The sequence below is a fragment of the Salvia splendens genome, chromosome 15 (assembly GCF_004379255.2).
Source record: "Salvia splendens isolate huo1 chromosome 15, SspV2, whole genome shotgun sequence".
NCBI classification, from domain to species: Eukaryota; Viridiplantae; Streptophyta; class Magnoliopsida; order Lamiales; family Lamiaceae; genus Salvia; species Salvia splendens.
Window position 1 is genome coordinate 25,621,070 of NC_056046.1, and position 22,735 is coordinate 25,643,804.

Below are 22,735 nucleotides of genomic sequence, written 5' to 3' on the forward strand. Positions count from 1 at the left end.
TCACTTTTAATAAAAGAAACTGTAAAAAAAGGATAAAAACCTCTCTCTCTCACGCAACAAGTTACCTATGGCTAGCTTCCATTTTTATTTAAATTTTTAACCTCAAACTTTTTTAATATAAACACCAAAACCCTCCTCTCACTCATCAGTCATCACCACTCAGAGCACCCGCAACGTGGGTCACCCGCATTCCGCGTTTCGTGCCGGCAGAACGGAACCGGCGCGCGACGCGTTGCGGAGGTGCGTTCCGTCTCCGTGTCGTGCCCATGTCGTCGCGGGTGCCGTTGCCGCGAGACACGGCACGGCTTGTGTCGCCACGCGCTTCGGCGACGTGGCTCGCCCTGCGTCGTGCGTGACGCCCACTCGCCGGCCCGCGAGTGGGCGTCGTCACGCTGACGTAATAAATTCATTTTTTTTTAAAAATGAATTTTTACAAATAAATGAATACTAGAAATTCGTATTAGCCCATATATATTTGATGGGCTTGCGAATTTATGAAACTCATCCTTGGTTGTCTCTCTTTTATAGAGAGATCCTTGAATGTTTCATGTTCCACTTTCGATGTGGGACAAACTCATTCTTGGTTGTCTCTATTTTATAGAAACATTCTTGAATGTTTCATGTTCCACTTTCGCTGTGGGACAAATTCATTCTTGGTTGTCTCTATTTTATAGAGACATCCTTGAATGTTTTATGTTCCACTTTCGATGTGGGGACAAACTCATTCTTGGTTGTCTCTATTTCATAGAGACATCCTTGAATGTTTTATGTTCCACTTTCGATGTGGGACAAACTTATTCTTGGTTGTCTCTATAAAATTGTATTTTAAATTATGTCATTTTTTATTTTTTTTAGGATTTTAATTATGTCTTTTTCTATTTTTTGAATTTTAAGTTGTAATGTTATTTTAATTTTAATGAAGTGTGTTTGTTTTAATTGAATTGAGTTGGAAATAAAAATAAAAAATGAAATTGAATGAATAGTAATTTAAGGAACGGTTAAGGAACGGATAAGAAACGGAGGGTTGCAGGTTTCGTTCCTTAGTTAAGGAATGGAGTAAAAAAGAACAGTGGGGCCTGCAAATAGTAGTTTAAGGAATGGTTTAGGAACGGTGGAGGAACAGCGTCGTGGATGGCCTTAGAGCATCTCCAATGGCGGACGTCGGGTCGGACATCCGGTCGGACGTCGCGACGGGCGACCTGGACGTCCGCCATTGTGGCGTTTAGGTCGGATACGGACGTCCCATGAGGACGTCGGGTGTCCTCGGACGTCCCGGCGACGGGCGGGCGGACGTCCGCCACTGTGGCAAGGGTCGGATGTCCGGAAATTTTTTTTTTTTAAAAAAAAACAAACTCTATATATACGGCTCGTTGAACTTCATTTCAACGCGGAGTGAGCCGGGGATGTTGGATTATGTAGAGGTTTAGGATGAAACGTTGCATCCCTTCATTTCACAACCGAAAATAACTGATTGTTGGCGGGTTATAAAATTGCAATTTGGTCCTTCAATTATCGAAAATTCCATTTCCGGATGAAGATTTCTGCACAGTTCGACCCCAGCCAGAGCCCCTTGGACCCCGCTCTCGGGGGCGCTGCCCCCGAACCCCCGTCTAATCATAATGAATTCAAATAAGTGTGCACTCCGCACTTCCAACTTATTTTTATGTTTTATGAATATGTATTTTTGCCCGTATTTTGCTTTCCCGTATTCCGTGTCAAAATTATATTTCCGTTTTTACGTAATTAAATTATTGTGATTTTTTTTATTGCGGGATGTCCTAGTGGGAAGGGCGGACATAGGAGGGGATGTCCTAGTGACGTGGTAGTGGGATAGGAAGTCCTAGTGACCTGGCAAGAGGTGTTTTTGGGATGTCCTAGTGGGATGTCCGCCCACTGGAGATGCTCTTAGTTTTATTTATTCCGTGTGATTGCAAGCTGTTGATTGAGTAATTTTTATTATCCTCATTTCAAACTCTTGCATGCTCTCTCTCTCTCTCTTGGAGCCATAAATAAACACCCTTTTTCGGCTAGTTTCATTTCATCCTTTGCTTCAACCTTAAGGTGAAAAAAATTAAACCCCATCCCGTTAATCAATGGATTTTGGTAATTAGCTACTTGGATAGTTGGATTTCCTACTTGTTCAAGATTTTTGAGGAAGAAGAGATATCATCATGGCGCCTGACAACAACCATAACTGGCTCTCTTTCTCCCTCTCTTCAATGGAAATGCTCAACTCCTCTTCAATATCTTCTTCTTCTCATCATCATCAACCTAATGATTCCCACCATTACTATTCCATGGGAGATAACTACTACACCACCACTGGTACAAACACTCTCTCTCTATCTATGTTTTTTGGAATCTTTGAATAGTCCCTTTCCAAAACAACCTCGATGTCTCCGTTTTTTTTCTCTTTTGCTCAGATAAACATGTGTAAAAACAAGACCAACAAACTTAAAAATACATAAAAAAAAAAAACTTTTTCTCTAAATTTCTTCTTTCAAAACCCACCATTTTTCGGCTACATTTTTGGCATTTTCTCTAAACTTTTATTTTTTCTCAAATCAGCCGCGGCGGAGCAGCAGCATATTTACGGCAGCTACCCGCCGCCAAAGCTGGAGGATTTCTTTGCCGGCGGCGGCGGCGACTCGACGGAAACCCAAGATTCCACCCTGACCCACATCTACGGCGGCGATGGCTACTTCGGCGGCGACGAGCAGCAAGATCTGAAGAGCATCATTGGGTTCCAAGCCTTCTCCGGCGACGGTCAGGCTCACTCGCCGGCGGCCTACTATCCTCACTGCCCCGTCTCCGCGGCCGAAAATGCGCTGTCTCTAGACGTCGGCAAAGCTCTCGTCTCCACAGAATCCGACAGCTGCAAGAAAATCGCGGATAAATTTGGGCAGAGAACTTCGATTTACAGAGGCGTCACAAGGTACAAATTTGAAATTGAAAAAATCCAATTTTTTCTTGATTCGAAGCATTTTACATGCATGGCCCAGTGGAAAAGATTTGATTTTTAGTCGATTAAAATGGTTTGTTGCAGACATAGATGGACAGGAAGATATGAAGCGCATCTATGGGATAACAGCTGTAGAAGAGAGGGCCAAGCAAGAAAAGGGCGTCAAGGTACAACAACTACTGCTGCTAGTACAACTTAATTCATTTTCTTTGTACTTTGTTCGAGGAATAATCAATACAATGCCCTCGTACGAAGAAAATTAGCAAAATCACATCTTTCAACCACGATGATTGATTTGATGATATGGGCCGCCAATTTCTTGCCCAATAGTTAATGAAAATATTCTTGCACTAGATTTGATTGTAATAAGTGTAACACAAACATCTGGTCTGTGAACATTACCTCAGCTACTCTGAACACTGATGGTCTGAATTTTTTAGCCCTTTTTTCTTTCACGGGACAATGACTTTTGATGAGGTTTGACCAAAATAAAATTTTGAATGCTCACTTACTTTTTGAAAATGGGCATCTCTAAAATTGTTATTTTCCTGGAACAGAAGTTTCTTGATTCAAGTGTGGCTAGTAGCATTCATATTTTAATAAATGGGGTATGATGATCGCATGAATTGCTGTATTGGGAAAATTGGGACAACGGTAATGTGTATTCTTATAGTGATGGGAACATGTGAATGTTTTTGGGGTCTAAAATGCTAACTAACTAGCATTTTGCCAATTTTAGATGCACTCTAGGGTTTGAAATGTGACATAGGTTGAACAAAAATTGATGATGAAAATTGAGTTCGGAATGGTGAAAAAATGATAATGACAAAAAATTGATGATGAAAAATGATTTTATCATAACGAATCTCATTGCTTTTGTATGGATTTTGTTTGTTTGGTCTAACTCCGTGTATCATCATTTTGCATGAACCGTGGTCGTGTTGGTGTTGCTCAAAACGCGAATTGAATGCTGCAGTTTATCTAGGTGAGTAACATTTTTATTTTACTGCTTTGTTCAAAATATGCAATATATATGAATGTGAGTATTTATCATGTAATGTGGGGAGCGCAGGCGGATACGATAAAGAAGACAAGGCAGCGCGCGCTTATGATTTGGCTGCTCTCAAGTACTGGGGTCCTACGGCTACTACTAATTTCCCGGTATAGTTCTAAAGCAATCGCCTTTATCATGCTTGCGGTTTAAAGTCCTAGCTAATCCAAGAATCGTGCTTTTAGATATCGAATTACACCAAAGAAGTTGAGGATATGAAGCATATGACCAAACAAGAGTTCATTGCTTCACTAAGAAGGTTTGTGTATACTAACTACTATTACATGGGAAAAACAGGTCTATTTTGTTATGGCATTTCCCCTAAATCATTATTTTCTTTACTTTATCCAGGAAAAGCAGTGGCTTCTCAAGGGGAGCATCAATGTATAGAGGTGTTACAAGGTGTGGTTTGTCGACATCAAGGTTTATTTATTTGGTTCGATCATCGACAAAAAAATGTTGCTAAGCTCGCTTGCTTCTTGTGCAGGCATCATCAACAAGGCCGATGGCAAGCAAGGATCGGCCGTGTTGCAGGGAACAAAGATCTCTACCTCGGAACGTTTGGTACACTCCAATTCCCATCCGTTTCGTTGCATCTAATAGGAGTAGTACTACTAAGATTGTTGAAACTGACAATTTGTTGTGGGCAGCAACGGAGGAGGAAGCAGCAGAGGCGTACGACATAGCCGCTATCAAATTCCGAGGGATAAATGCCGTCACTAATTTTGAGATGAACCGCTACGATGTTGAGGCAATCGCCAAGAGCCCCCTCCCGATCGGTGGGACAGCGAAGCGGCTGAAGCTCTCACTCGAGGGGGAGGGCAAGGCGGGGAGCAGCATGCTGCAAACTCCGTGCAACAGCAGCATCAGTTTTGCCGCTATCCAGCCATCCTCGGGCATCCCGTTTGGCGTGCCATTAGACAACTCGACACCGTACTACTACCACCACCACAACCTCTTCTACCCCAACAATCCGGTGGCCTCCGACACCTCCAGCTCGGTGTCGTTGCTGGGGACGCCAATGAACCTGATGCCGACGCCCGGGGTGTGGCCCCACCACACCTATTAACAACATCATACTTAGCCAAAGATACTGCTCTTCTACTAATATTTAACCCATAGTCAAGAGGGGATTCGTTGTAGGATTAGTTTCTAGGCAGAAGATGGGAATATGTGGTGTAAGTAACTTTGGTTTCTTAATTTTAGATGTATGTTTAATGATGCAAGAAGCAGTTGGTGTGGATTAATTTTCAACCGGTTTTCCACTACCACAATCTGCTCTTGCGATCACTCAATTTTTGCTAATCATATATAAAAATCACATAATATATAGTACTATATTTATTCTCAGATTCTTGATTGTGTATACTAATCCAAAAGCTATTTGTTTTTGAGCACCTACAGCCATTTCCATGCCAGGGTAGCAACAATACTTAAAAACATCAAACACTAGAAAAAAGAGGTGGCGAACACATGCAACTTCAACTCTCCTGATTCTCTATAGTTTTGTTGCTATATATGTACACACACTACTCCATAACTAGCTGCATATGGCGATTTAAATCCGTGAGGTAAGCGGGCGATTCATAGTCCTCTTCATCGCAGGCGTCTATGTGAAGTATTCGTTCCCCCATCGACCTCTGCTTCATGTCATGCATGCTCTCGTCTTTCATCATCTGCACGCGCTCGCCCATCGACTTCTGCTTCATGTCCAGCCCATTATCGCCTTTCAGCAGCTGCACAACCTGCACCAAAACACGAGGGCGTGAAGCGTTTTTGCAGATAGTTCGGCCTAGAAAATGATGGTTATGTACACGGATCATGTTTGGCCGCAGGGTAGGCAGGTGGTGGATGCAGGTCGACGCTGTGAACATTGCGCGCTTCATTTCCACAACGTTGAAATTTCCTCCTAACCTAGGGTCGGCTATCTCATCCACGCTGTTGTTCTCCAAATGAGGCTTCGCCTGGCAGCGAACATGCTTATTCAGTCTCGTGTTTTATTTCATCAGTATTAACAGAACTAATTTAGTTGTTGGTGCAACAAATTACAAACATACCCACATCACTAGGCTTTGGCTGGAGGAATCAACTGCGCGACGCCCTGTGATCAGCTCGAGCAAAAGGACACCAAAGGCAAACACATCGGTCTTCTCGTTAACCAACCCATGCATGAAGTACTCTGGGGCCATGTACCTAATCTCAACGTAGAAAACATTAGTACGGATACAATAGAGACGCAAGAAAAAACGCGGTCTCATACCCAAAAGTGCCCTCGATTGGAGAAACAACAAGATGAGCCCAGCTCTCAGGAAGCCATTTTGCTAGTCCAAAATCGGATATCTGCAACACACACAATCGTATCAAATCAATGTACAATATTGAGAAAAAACAGAACAAGAACCTGAGCTTCATAATCCTCAGAGAGTAAGATGTTTGAGGCAGTTATATCTCGGTGGATTATTCGCCTATGGCAGTTGGAATGCAGGTACTGCAAGCCCTTGGCCACCCCGAGAGCCAACTTGTACCGCGTCTCCCACTCCAAACGACAATCTTCCGAGCCTGAAACACTAAACTACACTTGTTCGGAAATGGATCGAGCAACACATTCCAAGGCTCTGAACATTACCGTGTAGGGCAGTGGCAAGGCTGCCATAGGGCAAGTACTGGAGCACAAGGTACAAGCCCTGATCAGCGCTGAAGCCTATGAGCTTAGCAGTGTTGGGGTGGTCGATATGGACAATGATCCCGAGCTCAGCCAAGAAGTCGCCATTCTTTTCCTCGTCGTTCTTCTCCTCCTTCATTATCTTCTTCACTGCCACAACTTGACCATCATTCAACTTCCCCATATAAACTTCGGCATGCCCTCCTTTCCCAATCAACTTATCTACGAAAATGATCAAACAAAAAGGGATAAACCATTTGGCGACAAATCAATTGTGTTATAAGAGTAGTATACAAAGAAGCAAAAAAAAAAAAAAAAAAAAAAACCTGAAGAAAAAGAATGTGTAGCATGTCTTAAGTCCTCATAGGTGAAATTCCTCCACGACGGTTTAGGCATGATGAAATCTCCGATATCCTCAGAGTTGCTTCGTCTCCCCTGCATCCGCCTCCTGAGTGGTATCTTGCCCCCTCCGAGCAAGGAGATGGTGGGAACCATCCAGTTGGAGGAGGTCCTCTTGACATGGCCGAGCTTCTTTTTCCACTGCAGATCCTCGACGTCAATGCCCGACGCCAGCATCTCCAAAACACCCCTCGGAGACGTCTCCCCATCATCGCTTTCTCCCTGCTTCACCGCAGATGCAGTCTCGTCCTCTCCTCCTTTTCCTGCACCCGGCTTCGTTTCATGATGATGCTTCTTCTTCCTCTGCTTTCTTGGAATGTTGTTGCATTCTGCACGCGTTTTTTAAATAGCCATACATTCATGTGAATGTGATTTTCTCAATCATTATGATTTATGAGCTTAGCTTACCTTCGATCATCATGGAGAGATGATGGTAGGTTGTTGACGCAAGAAGAGAAAGGAGAGGAGATGTGGAATAATTGAATGCAGAGCTTTCTTTTCCTCTCCCGCTTGGCAAGAACAGCGGAGAGAGAGAGAGAAAGAGGTGTTACTTGTGAAATGGTTGATTATCGTTGAAGAGGGAAACCGAAAAACTGGGCTAATTAACCATATATTTATGGATCAGAATTAAGTTAAATATTGTTAAAGTTAGGGTTTAGGATGCATGTGAATTTGCCTTCGTCACTGCGCCCGCAACTACCGCTTCTACGCTCATAATCACCTATAACCAATTTGTATCCCATTAATGTTTAATGGAGCCTATTATTATTATTATTATTGTAAAAATTCCATCATCATTTCCATATCAAATTGGCGTGACAAATAAAAAACAAAACCCACCTGCCACATCAGTTAAACACCAATTCAATAAAACTAAGGACACAAAATAATCATACAAAGTTGCATTATATTACTACTATTAAATATGGAATACCATCATAGAATAGGCGTGCAATATACATGTATATTGACCAATTAATGTAATAGTACTATGTTTTACGTATAAAAAAGTAATCATATTGCATTAAATATCTTATTTATTTATCTATCATACCAAATGCACCTTCATATCTATTTATCTAACATGACTGTTGGTGTGTCCATGTAAAAGAGGTTGCTCTTGGCCGAGACATGGAGCATGGCTGCACGAGTAGTCAGCTAAATGGTGAAGTGTGAATACAATAAACTAGCCGTTATAAAAGTAGTTAGTTGGTTGAGCTTCCAGCTAAGCTGTTCATTGTATCACATATATACACGCATACACACATATTGCTATTGTAAAAAACACACACGCACGCGATTTATTGAGGGTTAGCTCTTCTTGTGATTAGTGAGAGCGCTCGATCTGTGAGTCTCTTTCTTGTACGTGTGATCCGAAACAAAGAGTGTTCTTCTTCTTCCGTGGACGTAGGCATACGTGCGTAATTCGCTTGTGCATCGTCTTCTTCGTTTTACCGTTCATTGATTATGCTTCGAAACCTAACAATGACTGATCTTAGGAGAATTTCAATTTTGATAATTTATCAAATATGTAATTGGGTAATGTATCCTTATTATTAAGATTTCTCAAATATTACTATTTTAGTGGTACGCGATTCAAGAAAAATCAACCAAATTATAAAAAATATCCAATTTCAATATATCTTAATAAATTAATTTTTATTCATTTAGTCTAATCCTAAAAATTAAACGGTCCTAAAAGGAATAAAAACTCAATATAATAATTCTGATATATGTATTTAATTAGACCAACGAATTTGAAATTAAAAAACATTAAATGCAACCCGCTGTTCTTTCTTACCAAGCTTGAATTCGTGCCAAATAAAATTTTACCCTACATCTTCTCCAAAAAAATTCATATCCACACTAGAGGAAAAAATAAAATTACGACGTGACATTTTTAATGATTTGTATTATAATAATATAAATAGGTGTCAGAACTTAAATTCTCAATCCATTTTGTTGTTTAGGCAAGCCTAATCAGATAAATAATGGACCTAAAAATCAATCTGGGAAATACATGGGCTGGCCCATTAGTATAGGGCTGGGATCGGAATTTTGATTTCAGTTATCTGCAAAAATAGAAGCAGAGAAAAAGTTCCGGTAGAAAAATGGCGTTGCTGGGCGGGGATTTGAGCTGGCGCGGAAGCTGGAGAGCCAGGGCGTGTGGCGGTCTTGGCTCGGCGACGAACTCTACTCCTCATTCATTCCGTTCCCCTCTTCTTCGGCGGCTTGGGACTCTTTCATGCGGCCCAAGTCTAGGCCGCAGATCTCGTGCGTGCATAAGGCATCCGTTTCTCTATTCGCGCAGCCTACCGCTCTCACCAAGCTCAATACTAACTGTGAGGGCAACAAATTTGCTTCAATTTTGTGTTTTACCCAATTTTTTAGTTCTGTTTGAAACGGATTTTAGCCTGGAAAGAAGTTTTGGGTTGTGAATTATGAGTGCTTGTTTGTTTTCTGGCAGCTGATGAGATCAATTTATTGATCTTTGTTAGTAGGTCGTAAATTTGAAGTTCATTTTGCATTCGCTTTCTTACTGTAGTGGAAATGTTGCGTTTATTCATAAGGTTGACGCTTGCAGAAAACGTTTCCGTGTTTCACTTCTGTTCTTTCCATTTAATGATACTTACATTTATTTTTATGATAATAAATGCTATTTACATGACAAATTGGTCTAGATTTGGAGCTGCACGGTGATGATGAGTATTTCACGTTGGAAAATGGTGCGAAAGGTGTGGACCAACGCCGGCTGCTTCAAGTACTAACATCATCTAAAGTATGCTTTGTATCTTAGTAAGTGAAGAGATTGAAGAGGATACGAAACTGAGGCATTGTATTTGACATAACTAGAAAGTGCATTTGCTTGTGCTAGATTAGATTACCTTGCATTGTTTTTATCACCATTCTCACCCACCACTAAACCCTTCAGAAATGAGTTATTCCTTGATATCTTTGTGGACCGCTGATCATTTTTCTGCTTGGTTACTGTAATTTTTCCAGAATGTTAGGTTCCTACATTGGCTATTTCAAATCTCTCTCTCAATTGCACATTGCCTTCTTTAATTTGTAGGTGCATTATGAGACTTGAGAGTGTAGTTAGAGTGTTCATTTTCTTTCATACTGTTGTTTTGTCATAATAGAATCTAGTAGTAGTAATGATATGTTATGTCGTTACCTCAATGTGAAGTGAGTTACCTCCATCTGAAGTGAGTGTTACATGTAGTATTTGTTTTTCTTCTGGATTTTTAACATACCCAGCTCTCATAAACACAACTACAACTGAATTTGGTGTCCAAAGTGAGGTCATAGTAATCCTCTCCTTTCACTATTTTCATTGTAGTTAAAAAAGAAAATATGAAAAACAAAGTAATGATTTTTCATGCTACTAAATGTTCAATATCTCTTTGTTACACAACCATCTTAGCATGTGGATATTTGATTTATGATGTGTCTTTGTTAGTTGTTTACATCTTACTCCATTAATCAGTGAGCCCATGAACACGCAGACATGACTTTGTGTTCTTCTTTATTTTTAATTTTTGCCGTTTAACATTATTATAACACTGTACAGGGACACTCAAAAGCATCTATTGGCATTGGATCAAGATTTAGTGAACAAGAAGTTGATGCTGTGTCCCAAAGACTTAAGCTCGAAGAACTACCAGAAACATGGTACAATCAGTTCTTTGAGAAATATAGGGCAAGTATCACAAAAGAAGTAGAGTAGCCTTTGTGGACAATATATCTGGCTTGTGAACAAACCCGGTAATGATCGATGGTAGTCTGGCAGATGATGCTCCCTTTTTCACCGAAACAATGCAATTTAAATTGTGTTCCTAATAATGTAGTCCTTAAAACGAGGAGACCTGAGGCCATCCACAACGTTGTCACTAAATCGTCCCTTAAATTACTATTTACGGGCCCCACTATACTTTTTTTACTCCATCCCTTAACTAAGGGACGGAACCTGCAACCCTCCGTCCCTTAAATTACTATTCATTCAATTTTATTTTTATTTTTATTTCCAACCAAATTCAATTAATAAAAAACACACTTCATTAAAAATAAAATAACATTACAACATAAAATTTAAAAAAAATTAAAAAAACATAATTAAAAATCCTAAAAAAAATTAAAATACATAATTTAATTTCCTCCGCCAAAGTTTGCCAAAATGTGCTCCATTAGATCATCTTGGAGTTGGGCGTGGGCGTTAGAGTCATGTGTCCTTGCCCGAATAGACAATCGTTCTTGTATAGACGGATGCACTCCACTTCGAGGCGGACTACTTGCGGTTGAACTTCCGGGGGCTTCAGGGTCGAACCAATTTCCCGCCTCGGGTCCTTCGTCTTGGACAATCATGTTGTGCAAGATTATGCACGTATACATGATGTTGACCATGCTCTCCATGAACCACGTACGAGCCGGGGCTTTGATAATGTTGAAGCGCGCTTGGAGAACCCCGAACGCCCGCTCCACATCCTTTCTAGCAGCCTCCTGCTTCTGCACAAAAAGCGTCTGCTTTGCGTTCACATGCCTAGTGCACGTCTTTATGAAGGTTGGCCACTTCGGGTAGATTCCGTCGGCAAGATAGTACCTCATTTTATAGCGCCGGTTGTTAGCGGTGAAGTTGATGGCCGGCGCTTTACCATCCAAAACTTCGGCGAAGAGGTCGGATTGCTGGAGCACGTTTATGTCATTGTTCGAGCCGAGGACCCGAAGTACGCATGTCAGATCCATAGCCGGTAGTCAGCGGCGGCCTCGAGTATAACGGTGGGGTGGGTGCCTTTGTGGCCGCTCGTGTACGACCCCCTCCACGCCACCGGGCAATTCTTCCATTGCCAGTGCATGCAATCGACGCTGCCAAACATTCCGGGAATCCGTGCACTTGTTCGTGAAGGCGGAGCAGAAACCGACAATCTGTCGTGCTTGGCTTCCGAAGAAATTCATCGGTGAAGGCTGCTCGAAAGCCTTTGCAGAATTGGAGCAAGCACATTCTCCCAGTGCTGTCTCCAATGTGGAGGTATTCGTCGAACACATCCGCCGTTTGTCCAGTCGCAAGCTGACGGATTGTTGCAGTACATTTCTGCAGCGTCGTGTGGCTGGGACGGCCGACGGCGTCGAACCTTTCTTGGAAAAACTCTTCCCGGGCCGCCAATGTATTTGCGATGTGGAGAAATAGCGGTTGCCGCATGCGGAAACGGCGACGGAAGTAGGTATCTCCCCACACCGGGTTTTCGCAGAAGTAGTCGCGGACTAACCTTGCGGTAGCTTCCTCCCGGTTACGATGGATGTAAGTCAGGGAGCGTCTTTGGGCCGGCGTGGCTTCCTCTGCCTCCCGGCGTTGATCTTCTTCAAGTGATTCTTCCATTATTCGACGCATTTGCTTATACGGATCCATGAGATCGATTAAATTTGGGGGAAGAATAAAAGAGAGATAATTTGAGATGAAAATTGGAGAGGAAATGGAGATGATTTGGGAAGAATAGATGTGTAGTTGTGCGTGAAATGATGATGAATTAGGAGTATTTATAGAGTAAAAAACATATAAAAAAAAAAAAAAATTGGAAAACGGCTATAAAACAGTAATATTACCGTTTGCCAATTTTTAATTTTTTTTATTTTAATTCGAATTTTTTTAAAAAAATGATTTATTGCGTTAGCGTGACGAATCCCACTCGCGGGCCGGCGAGTGGGCGTGACGCATGGCCTGGGAGCTCGCCACGTCGCGGGAGCGCGTGGCGAGACGTCTCGCAACGGGTCTCGGAGGGATGGAACGGGCTGGGGACGAGACGGGGCGCGGCCGTCTCGTTCCTTCGTGACGGAACATGGGCCACTCGCGTGACGCGTTGCGGGTGGCCTGAGAATAGTCAGAAAGCGCCGTTCAATGGAGTTTTAGACAACTTACCTCAGACCATAACCAAGAGCCCGGTGATGAGCGCTATTATGATTGAGAGACTTGGTATCCGGCGTGAGTATCTCAGTATGGAACAAGGAGAAGCTCAGGGAAAGAACAGTTGTCAAGGGAGCAGGAACATTCTTAGTCAAGATCAAGCATCACAGATGTCACAGAAAGTGGTGGTGCGGCTGCTACACAATGTGGGATCCGAATCTTCTTCAGACACATCTTTAGAAGTTATGGCGCAGTTTTTGAGTAGTCATATCAGTAAATTAGGGTGCACCTTGAAGCTCCTTGCCGATAGTTATAGGAAGCAGTGTTCAGCTACTGAATTACTAACGATGTTCCTTCAAACTTCGGTATTGTATATATTGAATATGTGTGCCATTGTTTGCTGTGAATATGTGAATCGAAAGTTGTATTTGTTGATGGTTGCCGATGTTAGATGCGCTTAACTAGTACTCCCTCCGTTCCCTCATATAACAACAGTTGAGGCAGCAACAGCTAGCTGCAGTATCATCTTACCATGCTCAAGCCAACAACCTACTAACTTTTATCCAAATCCCAAAAATTCATTCACCGTAACCATTTCAACCTCATCTCTGTGTCATTTAACGACGCCATTGCTCTTTGGATTTGATGCATATTTTCTTGTGTGCAGGACCATGTCCATGGCAAGGGCTCCACCTGTAAAAGTTGAAGGTTGGGTATTCTTCCATGAAGCATGATTCAGAGGAAAATAAGCTACTTTCTCCTCCAAAGTAAATTCTCTTTTGTTCCTAATTTCTGATCCTAGTTAGAGAATACTCTTTTATTGTATTAATTTGTTCATCCTTTGTCTTTGTAGCACTATTAACATAGAAATTTTAGGAACTGGCATAGCATAGGGTGACCATTCTCAGTAATCAATGCTTCTGTTTTTAGTAGTTCTCTATCTTTTGACACTTGTTTGTATTGTTTTTTTTATCACAGTAATTGATTTCTGTACTTGTAATAATTTATTAATATTACTTGGCTTCATTTCGAGACGTCTCACGTTGTCTTAAATGATCAACAACTTCAAGGCTTCATCAAGCTTCCTTTCTCTGCTAACTCCAGTATTGTAGAGATATGCCCAGTTTGAATTGGCTTGATGGTTAACTTTCTATTAGAATTGGACAATCAAAATGTACTCTTTAGGATTAATTAGTTTGTTTAGCATTTGGTTTTCAATCTATATAAGTCATCTCATTGTATGTTTAGGATTAATTAGTTTGTTTGGCATTTGGTTTTCATTCTATATAAGTCATCTCATTGTATTTTATAGTTACCAATTAATAAAAATGTAGTCATTAAAGATATTTCTCTCTTTTCTCTTCCCTCTCACATCGACAGTTTCTGTAAAATCTTCATCCTCCTTCAATGGAGGTTTCTCCATCCTATTCAATTCTTAATATTTTACACTTTCGGTTTCGGGTTGGAACCGAAACTTGGTGGTTGAATCGTAACTGCTTTCCTGGTCAATTCTTGTTATAGTTCAATGAATTTTGAAATCAGAATCCCTGGTTCCGTTAGTTCTGAATCGGTGGTTAACCACCGGTTCAGATTAATTTTTAAAATTGTTCACAAAAAATAATTTTTGTAAACAAAATTAATTTTTATTTTTTTGAAATTCAAATTCAAATATAAAAAAACAATATTCCAAAATAAATTTATACCAATCTATAATCTATCTATAACTATATAAAAGACGAGTTTTGGCCTTAATTTGAATATTTATGATTTCTTAGTATGAATCTGAATTTTTTTAAATTCAGGACTGACTTTTTTTAATTATAAATTTTGATTAATATTTAAATAAATATTTAACGTTGTAGTTACAGTTCAGAATATTTTAAAAATAATTTTGAATTAATATTTAAGTAAATAATTAATGGGGCTATTACAATCTAATTCCTTTAATTGAATTGATTTATATTTTAGTATTACGGTAGCCGTTAAATAAATTTGCATTACGTAGCCTCAACTTTTGTATATGTACATTTGTATTTCGTAACTTATATGTCATCAAGAATTGTAACAGTCACATTATTAAAAAAATGATGGCCAAAATTTTTAAATCGGTCCTTTCACTAAATGAGTCAAACTATAAATTAATATTTATTTCAATTGTTATTGATGAGCTAGATAAATGCATTTTTTTATTTCTATGTATGATGGAATTTGGAAGGTTTTTAAATATTATTGGCCACCTTTAATTTTTGTCTATAAATTATATTCTTTCATGGTGGCGGACATCGAGTCAGGGCAGAAGGAGATCTAGTAATTCGACAAGGTATGGCGGTGGAGCAGCGAGGCAGGTTGACGGTAAGGCGGTGAGGCATGCGAGACGGGGTGGAGGTGCGGCGAGTGATGCGATCTTTATAACTTTGAGGTGGTAGCGTACATTTGACATAGAAACCATCTTAATTTTTTATGCTTTTGGAAACCTATTTAATCTACAATTTTTTTTAATTTTTTTTTGAAAAAAATGATCAATAATGATTCTCTATTTATTCTCATGATGACATGAATTCTTAACCTATTTGATTTAGAAAAAATGTTTTATCAACTTAGCTGCGCTTCATCGTCTTCTAATTTTAGTGCGTTATTGTACGGAATGTGGTCAAATATACATTAAGTCTGATTTTCGTAATTAAAAATGAAGATAATTTATGACAGAAATATTTAGGAATAAATAGAATATATAAGAAAAAAGTAGAGAATTCTAGAAGAGAAAATAATAGGATGAAAAATTTAGAACAAGTACATATATAGTCTATATATATGCCTATTGTGAATATTTTGTAGATGTTAAGTTTTGCAAGTTTAGTTTTTTTTTAGTTTTCAATTTAAGTAATGATAAAATAATATATTAAATTTATTTTCGTGAACCGTGCATCGCACCATTGCATGGGAGTAGTACCAGTATGTTATAATTACCTACATTTATTTGTCGGATGAGCTCAGTCCCCATTGACTTACCAACTAGACCACTATCCATGAAATCATCATCTATGTCAATATCCTTATATGCATCCATAGCTGTATCCTTATATGTCAATAGCTATAGTGTATAGAGATTAATAATAAAGTAAAAGGAAGGACAAATTTATGCGGTAACAATCACATTAAATGAAACATGTTTATCTTAATACTGGGTAATATGATATGTTGACTTGCTCTGTATTATATGCATAAGTATGCGATCAATTGTACTCATAATGAACTAAATTGTCTACATAATGAAGTAAAAACACAGCCGAATGAACTTATATGCTTGTTGAATGAATATGTTTTGTTTGTTATGATTTTCCACTAACAGTTAGTTTGTATGTTTTATACCAGCTGAAGCCCTATATTGGACAGATTTTTCTTAAACTTGATGATGTTACAGAGTTCTATTATAAGTATGCACGGCATGTTGGGTTTGACATTCGTAAACATGGATAAAAAAAAGAAAAGGGATCATGTCACGTGGTTCTATGTTGTGTGTAGTAGGGGATCAAGTTTTTTATTCGTGTAATTTAGATTTATACCTTGGCTCCATCATTCTTTGGCTCATTATCTGTATGTGATCTCACATTGGCTCCATATTGAACGACACACGACGTATTAAAATCTTGTTAGTGGTTCAAAAAATGATTCATTTCAAGGACAAGTTACTTCATCATATAGGATGCATACTTCTAACTATTGTCATATTACATTTTCCATTAGATTAACTTCTAAGTTTTCCCTAAGTCCAGCATCAAAACTGAAGTTTGATGGTTGAATAACTTCTGCCATTTGTATATTAATGTCTTGCCAGTAGTACTATACAATGAAATAGTTCATTCAGTAAGATATTTTCTTCATCATACTTAACTATTACTTCATCCAGAATAAATAAGAGGCAAGATAGTGTTTTACCTTATCCAAATCACCTACGGGCATGAATGGTATAACCTCGAAGATGTAGTTTTCGGGATTTATGTCCCTTGACGGTGTAGTATCGACCTGTCAATTATAAACAACAATACAAACAAAACCCAATGAAAAATTGATCCCCATTTTAAACCCCAAAATGTATCAAGTTAGTTACAAAACCATCATAAAACAAAACAGTTTAGTTCCAAAATACAAATCAACACATGTCAGTTAATTACATCCCATTGTAACGTGTTTTATAAATTACATTCCAAACGACCCAAACTCCCCGCACAACATCACAATGTTCGACGAGCCAACCCATCATCAACTTACGTTTCTGCCACCAAACTCAAATCCTAGATCAAATGATGGCCCTTCTGTTTTCCATTTCTTTCTTTGTTGAGCCATCCTCATTACTTTTTCCACTGCAGCGAGAAACTCTGGATTGTCTAGCTCGTCTTCTTGCATTGCTTGAGACAGGAACTGGACTTCATTAACATCTTCTTTGGGCTCCATCTCATGCAACCCCATCATCTTCAATGAGCATTTGGCTGCAATTTTAGAACAGCCATCATTCTTCACATCATCTGCCCCATCTTCCAAGTTCTTCATCAATTCTCCAATGGCATCGACAATTTTCCATAACTGTGACAAAGGTACTTCTACGTTGGGCAGCTGTAGAGCTATCTTTGGCCTTTACCCCAGATGAGGACCCAATATTCACCTTGACAGCCTCTCAGACAAGTTGCTTCTTCGGGGGTTGAACATTGGCTCCTTAATGCCTCTACTGAATGGCCCTGGCACAAGCTCTGTTTTCTGGCGTTGGTTTAGGAGATTGCTCGTCCAGCCCTTGATGGTTGGGAATGTTCGGGTAACGAGCCGCGATCGAAGGACAATTCTATCCACATAGCATGTCTACAAAATGGAAGTTGTCATTAGTAAAGTTCATCAGGTGTACATAATGCTCCTATTTAAAACATATTTATTCATGGTTAATAAATTATGAACTTAAATGTAATAGGGCCGAGATCTAATTTCTCGAGAATTATGAAATAAATAGTAGAAATTTGATAAAGAATAAAAGGGTATTTTCATTTCTTGAATAAAAATTAATAAATACAATATAAAGAATTTCAAGCTAATGAGTTTACAAATGCTAGAAAGAAATACACACCAACTATTAACGAGTTTTGCGTACATGTTGGAAAGAAAGTTAAGTCGAATTACGCTATTACAACTCGAGACCCCTAGCGACTATGTCGACCTTCATCACTAGGCTGTCTCGGCCCAGATTCCAGAAAGCCCGAGAGGGCGAGATCACGAGGGAAGCAACCTCGGCAACTAGCGTTGGGCGCTGCCAATACCTAGCCAAAATCAGACCGAAACACACATTAGGTGGGGTTTTAGATGCATGAATAAAAGACGAACAAACACCCTATATTAGAAAAGGGATGAGGGACATTACCTTTCAGAAAAGTGAGAAAGAGCTGGGCCGAAAGGAGCAAGTCCAGCCAACCGCCCTCTCCAACAGTTGCACCCTGCAAGGCTGCAGATAGCAGCTCGTACACCCCCATTTAGACCTGCCATGGTCAAGGAATCAGCCACACAATGCCACCTCCTGTGTGCACCTTCCACAAGGGACGAAAGCCCATAAATAATCCAAGTACTAAACCTCAAATAAAGCCAAATGCAGTTAAATGTGCAGCAAGGGGATGCAGGAATTAAAGCACAAAAGATCAGTTATGATATCAGAGCACAACCAGGAGCCATTGGCTCAACCATCTCACGAGTACATCCCTGCGAATTTTTGCAGAGGAAACAGCCACTACACAGTCCAACAAGGACTACCTTTCAGCCAAGTACACCAGCCTTTCGCAGGCTTTCAGTTAGAAAACGAGTATAAATTGGCCGCAGCCTCTTCCTCCCTCATCATCACCAAAACAATCGCAATACAGTGAGTCAAGAGAGAGGGAAACCGAAGCAGCAAGAGGAAGTGAGGGAGAAACAAGGCCAGAGATAAGAAATAGCAGCACAAGTTCAGTGAAGGTAACCTTAATCCCCTTCAAACTCAGTTAATCAAGTTATAGCATAATGTAGACTTCTCAAGCATAAGAACCCCGTAGTTTCAGAAGAACATAAGCATGATCATGATATAGGAGAACGAGTAAAATAGTTAGCAACACCATATGCCAGTAGTCTCGCAAGCCACTGGCTAACCATGACAAGATATCACGCATAGGCGAGCATAGAATCTGCCCTTTACCAACAAGACCGTGAGATTTAGCATCAAATACACACAATAATCAGTCCGAGTCTAGCAATACATTATTCCAGAACCACCTGGTACGAATGAACCCTCTAAACACTAAACATCCCTCAATCAAACGAATTGAGAAAGAAGTGTAGAGACTTAGCTTGGTACGACGGCCGACCCGGTGACGGCTGAGAGACAGCAGCGGCGTCGGCTACGCCGACCGCACTGCTTAAAGGAGTGGTGGAGCGGCTGAGTATGCGCCGACCGTGCCGAGAGCACTGCGGGGTCGGAGGTGAGCCGAAGGCGCGATGACGGCAGCTCGACGACGATGCCCTCCGCCCTACTCCGAGGACAGCTGCGCGAAGCGACGGAGGCCGAGGCGGAGAGCCGTGAAATTTGTCAAGCAAGGGCGAGGGGGATCCGCCGGAAGGCAAGTTTCGGATGGCGCCTGTGTCTAGTGGCGGCGGCTGGGAATCGTGCCGATAACCCCGGCGCGAAGGATCGCCACCCCGTCCCAGAGAGGAAAATCGAAGGTCGCCTCAGTAGGTAGCCACCGCTTGCGTCGGCGATATGGTAGTGGTGACTGTGACGAAGGAGGAGCCTAATTGAAGGGGATTCGAGTCGACCTTTCCGTTTGGGAAGTCGGCTTTGCCGAGAAAGGGAGTAGAGAGAGTTAGGGTTTGGAAATTTGAATTGGGGATTTTAGTGAAGATGAAATGAGAGAGAGACGACGGTATTCGGGAGTATTTTGGGCCAGATCACTAAAAAATTGGGCCTCCCTTAAAAGAAATAGAATTTGGGCCTTTGGGCCAAAGGAATAAAAAAAAAGAAAAGAAAATGGAAAAGAAGGGTTTTAGATTGGGCCGGAAAAAAATTTATTATGCTGGGCCGGAAAAAAATTTAAGGAATCCTAAATTAAATAATTGGGCCACGCTTAATTATTTGGGCCACCGCCCATAACAGAATTTATTCCTTAAGCACGGAAGAAAAGAAATAACTAAGCCGTGTTGAAATAGTACTTAGTAAATGATTAGATGAGAATTTCAAGATGAGAATTTCATTAGTCACAGAAAGTATTTCAAATACTTAAGGAAAATAATCCGAGTATTTATTATACCCGAACAGATCGGCCAGATTCAGAATAAATTAAATCGCCGATTTAATTAAAGTTTTAAGACTTCTAAAATTAGAAGGCAAGAAGTAAAATAATAAGCACACGCTTAGGCATGCATACATGCAAGATAAATAATTACTTAAAGTCTAATTTAAGTACTTTATTTTTATAAAGGAACGTCGTCTCACGACGAGTAATCCCAAGTTAGGAAGCGCCCGTTTGAAAGAGTTAAGCAGACGAGGTGGACTTCTTTTCTTTCAGAAATGTGTTTAATGTAAAAACATGAATATTTTGAGATGAGTTGTCATGCCTAGTTTTTATTTATGATTGCCTATCTATTGGCTATGCCAAACCAGTTAAATTGAATTCGGGTCCCAGTAGGGCCGCAAACACTACTAGGACTAGTGTACACATAGGGACCGTGTGCTAGCGCTAGTGTTGGCCGGTCCAGTGACCGTACTGGAATGTGGCCACATTACCGGTTCAAACAGATCAGATATGGTATTTCATGAGAAGTTCTATGATTGCAGTCTATTTTCAGAAAGAAATAACAATTTTAGTGACCGGGAATTGTTTTCCTTAATGTGCAGGTTGATCGGTCGATGCAGAGGAAGTGTTGGGACATAAATTTAAATAAGTAGGAAGATAGCTGATGTAGTATGTCTTCATACATATTGCACCGTCTTGGTACTCTTCCGCTGCGAGAATCTAGACTTTGTTTTTAGAAAAGACAATGCCCAGAAATTACTCTGATTTAGTATGGTTATACTCTTTTTCGAATTTAGACAATGTTCTCTTGATTTGATTATCCTTTTATGATGAGTTGAGACCATTTAGTAAGTTTAGTCATGAAATAACTACACTTTCTTTGACTAGGGAGTTGTAGTCATGACATTAAAGCTTACCACCAGAAATGAAAGTGGCCTAGTGAATGGTTTGTCCTTATTTTCAGCCCATTTCCTATAGGCCATAAGAAGGGTATTGATCACGTAGCCACACCAGTTGTATTCCTTGACTTGATCAATGTCATGGATGACCTCTTCGATTTGTGTGTGCAAGTACTCATCTCTAGAAGGGTTGATCATGTTGGTATCAACTAATATCAGGAATATCTTCCTGAACTTTTCCCCTCCTTTAGTATCACTTATCATCTTCTCAATGAGCTACTTCGGACCCATGTTTGACCTCTCTCAATCGCCAGATTCTGCAATCTCATTGATGAACTTGTTGGACTTTTGATGTCAACTCCGCACTATCCTTATACCACCCTTTGGCAACCCAAGGGTAGTCTGCACATCATCATGTCCAACATGAAGTATACCTCGTTGATATATGAAGGTAGCTTAAGAGTGTGTTGCGTTCTACTGTTCTAGGTCGAGCTACTAAGTCCAATGAATCCACTAGATCACTCGGTCTAGGAACTCAAGGGAATATAGAAGACTCGGTCGTTGGACACCCAACTCTCGTGTTTCAAAGATCCTTTAACCCGTTATACTATAGACTAGTATAGAGAAGCAAGGGGTTGATCCCACGAAGATGGATGCGTAAGAAAGCATTTAGAAGATTCTGATTAGAAAGCGGCTGCTGCCACGCAAATTTGGGTTGAGGTGTAACTACTACTAGACCTAGGAACGAAGTAAACACCGGACCTAGGGAACTGAAAACATCATGCCAACATTAAACTTTCTCAAAAATGTGAGACATTAAACTAACTTCTTAGATTGAGCAATCAACTTCCTAATTTGACTAGACAGAAAGCAGGAAAACGGTGGAGACTATTTTCCGCAAATAGAAGGTACGGTATTAAAGCTGCAAATAACAACTAATAGATTAACCAACACTGTCGCACATCTCATTACCTGTATCAAATGCGAACATGAAGAAAACAGAGCACAAATCCAGATTCAAACAGAATGTAAAAGTGTGGACGTCGGAAACTTGCAATTAGCCGGAAATAAAACAGATCTACTTATGCGAAATAAAATGAAAACACGAAAATCCGGCATCAACTCCAATCACCCTGTTTCAGATCCAAACGTCAGATGCTTAATCCACTCCGGATCCAAGCATTCCGAACCCATCAATCAACAAATTCAACTCCATAACTTCTGATTCAACCGATCTATCCCGATCAACATAAGCCTTCAACAATTCTGCGCAAACTCAGTAGAACAATGCAAAAATCAAAGTACCTCGACAAACTTAAAACCAAATGCATCCATGCTCGAAATTAACAGTAACTCAAATACGGAAACAGAAACTTCAATAACCAACAGAAATTCAACGGAAAACAAAGCCGAGCTTTGAACAGCGAAGCTCAGTGAAATTCACGACGGAAATTAAAATGAAAGCGATTAAATTGTTTCTTCGCCCTCTGTGAGAACGGTGTTGCCCAACTACGAAGTAGCACAAAATAACCCGAAAACTACCCTACGATCTCCCGAACATTTCCCCCAAGTGT

General features: G+C 40.3%; 3 protein-coding genes and 1 long non-coding RNA gene across 12 annotated transcripts; 2 read left to right on the forward strand and 2 right to left on the reverse strand.

Moving 5' to 3' along the window:
• The first annotated feature begins 1,980 nt into the window (after positions 1-1,980).
• On the forward strand, positions 1,981-5,363 carry LOC121767999 (AP2-like ethylene-responsive transcription factor AIL6). Its single transcript, XM_042164333.1, has 9 exons — positions 1,981-2,325; positions 2,569-2,935; positions 3,047-3,129; positions 3,939-3,947; positions 4,035-4,123; positions 4,199-4,272; positions 4,365-4,415; positions 4,501-4,577; positions 4,664-5,363. Exons 1-9 carry the CDS (start codon positions 2,172-2,174, stop codon positions 5,080-5,082), a joined length of 1,323 nt encoding a protein of 440 aa, XP_042020267.1. The 5' UTR covers positions 1,981-2,171; the 3' UTR covers positions 5,083-5,363.
• Positions 5,364-5,446: 83 nt separating this feature from the next.
• Positions 5,447-7,646, reverse strand: LOC121767997 (receptor-like cytosolic serine/threonine-protein kinase RBK1). Of its 2 annotated transcripts, none has more exons than XM_042164332.1 (8): positions 7,483-7,646; positions 7,002-7,403; positions 6,640-6,897; positions 6,415-6,572; positions 6,274-6,353; positions 6,071-6,206; positions 5,828-5,977; positions 5,447-5,758 (listed from the first exon to the last, which is right to left on the reverse strand). In XM_042164332.1, exons 1-8 carry the CDS (start codon positions 7,493-7,495, stop codon positions 5,543-5,545), a joined length of 1,413 nt encoding a protein of 470 aa, XP_042020266.1. In that variant the 5' UTR covers positions 7,496-7,646; the 3' UTR covers positions 5,447-5,542. The 2 variants fall into 2 exon arrangements, with proteins under 2 accessions (XP_042020266.1, XP_042020265.1); XM_042164331.1 differs by having other exon boundaries at positions 6,409-6,572.
• Positions 7,647-9,140: 1,494 nt separating this feature from the next.
• On the forward strand, positions 9,141-14,004 carry LOC121768185. 6 transcript variants are annotated; one of them, XM_042164572.1, is made up of 4 exons: positions 9,141-9,416; positions 9,756-9,835; positions 10,649-10,749; positions 13,638-14,004. In XM_042164572.1, the coding sequence occupies exons 1-4, from the start codon at positions 9,320-9,322 to the stop codon at positions 13,702-13,704; spliced, it is 345 nt and encodes a 114-aa protein (XP_042020506.1). In that variant the 5' UTR covers positions 9,141-9,319; the 3' UTR covers positions 13,705-14,004. The 6 variants fall into 6 exon arrangements, 4 of the variants coding, with proteins under 4 accessions (XP_042020506.1, XP_042020502.1, XP_042020504.1 ...); XM_042164568.1 differs by having other exon boundaries at positions 9,756-9,809; XR_006043301.1 differs by having other exon boundaries at positions 9,142-9,416; positions 9,756-9,870.
• Positions 14,005-17,029: 3,025 nt separating this feature from the next.
• On the reverse strand, positions 17,030-19,884 carry LOC121769130. Of its 3 annotated transcripts, none has more exons than XR_006043475.1 (3): positions 18,372-19,879; positions 18,081-18,270; positions 17,030-17,821 (listed from the first exon to the last, which is right to left on the reverse strand). It is a non-coding gene; the product is annotated as an uncharacterized LOC121769130 (long non-coding RNA). The 3 variants fall into 3 exon arrangements; XR_006043474.1 differs by having other exon boundaries at positions 18,105-18,270; positions 18,372-19,878; XR_006043473.1 differs by lacking the exon at positions 17,030-17,821 and having other exon boundaries at positions 17,973-18,270; positions 18,372-19,884.
• Positions 19,885-22,735: the final 2,851 nt, after the last annotated feature.

Bases quoted from the DNA above. Each gene is read 5' to 3' on its own strand.
- LOC121767999 (XM_042164333.1), top strand. From the start codon at position 2,172: ATGGCGCCTGACAACAACCATAACTGGCTCTCTTTCTCCCTCTCTTCA. The intron at 4,416-4,500 runs GTGTGGTTTGTC...CTTCTTGTGCAG, and splicing joins ATGTATAGAGGTGTTACAAG to GCATCATCAACAAGGCCGAT. The intron at 4,578-4,663 runs GTACACTCCAAT...TGTTGTGGGCAG, and splicing joins TCTCTACCTCGGAACGTTTG to CAACGGAGGAGGAAGCAGCA.
- LOC121767997 (XM_042164331.1), bottom strand. The intron at 6,354-6,408 runs GTTCTGTTTTTT...TGTGTGTTGCAG, and splicing joins ATTATGAAGCTCAGGTTCTT to ATATCCGATTTTGGACTAGC. The intron at 5,759-5,827 runs GTACATAACCAT...GTTTTGGTGCAG, and splicing joins TGCGGCCAAACATGATCCGT to GTTGTGCAGCTGCTGAAAGG.
- LOC121768185 (XM_042164568.1), top strand. From the start codon at position 9,186: ATGGCGTTGCTGGGCGGGGATTTGAGCTGGCGCGGAAGCTGGAGAGCC. The intron at 9,417-9,755 runs GTGAGGGCAACA...AAATTGGTCTAG, and splicing joins CACCAAGCTCAATACTAACT to ATTTGGAGCTGCACGGTGAT. The intron at 10,750-13,637 runs GTACAATCAGTT...TCTTGTGTGCAG, and splicing joins GAAGAACTACCAGAAACATG to GACCATGTCCATGGCAAGGG.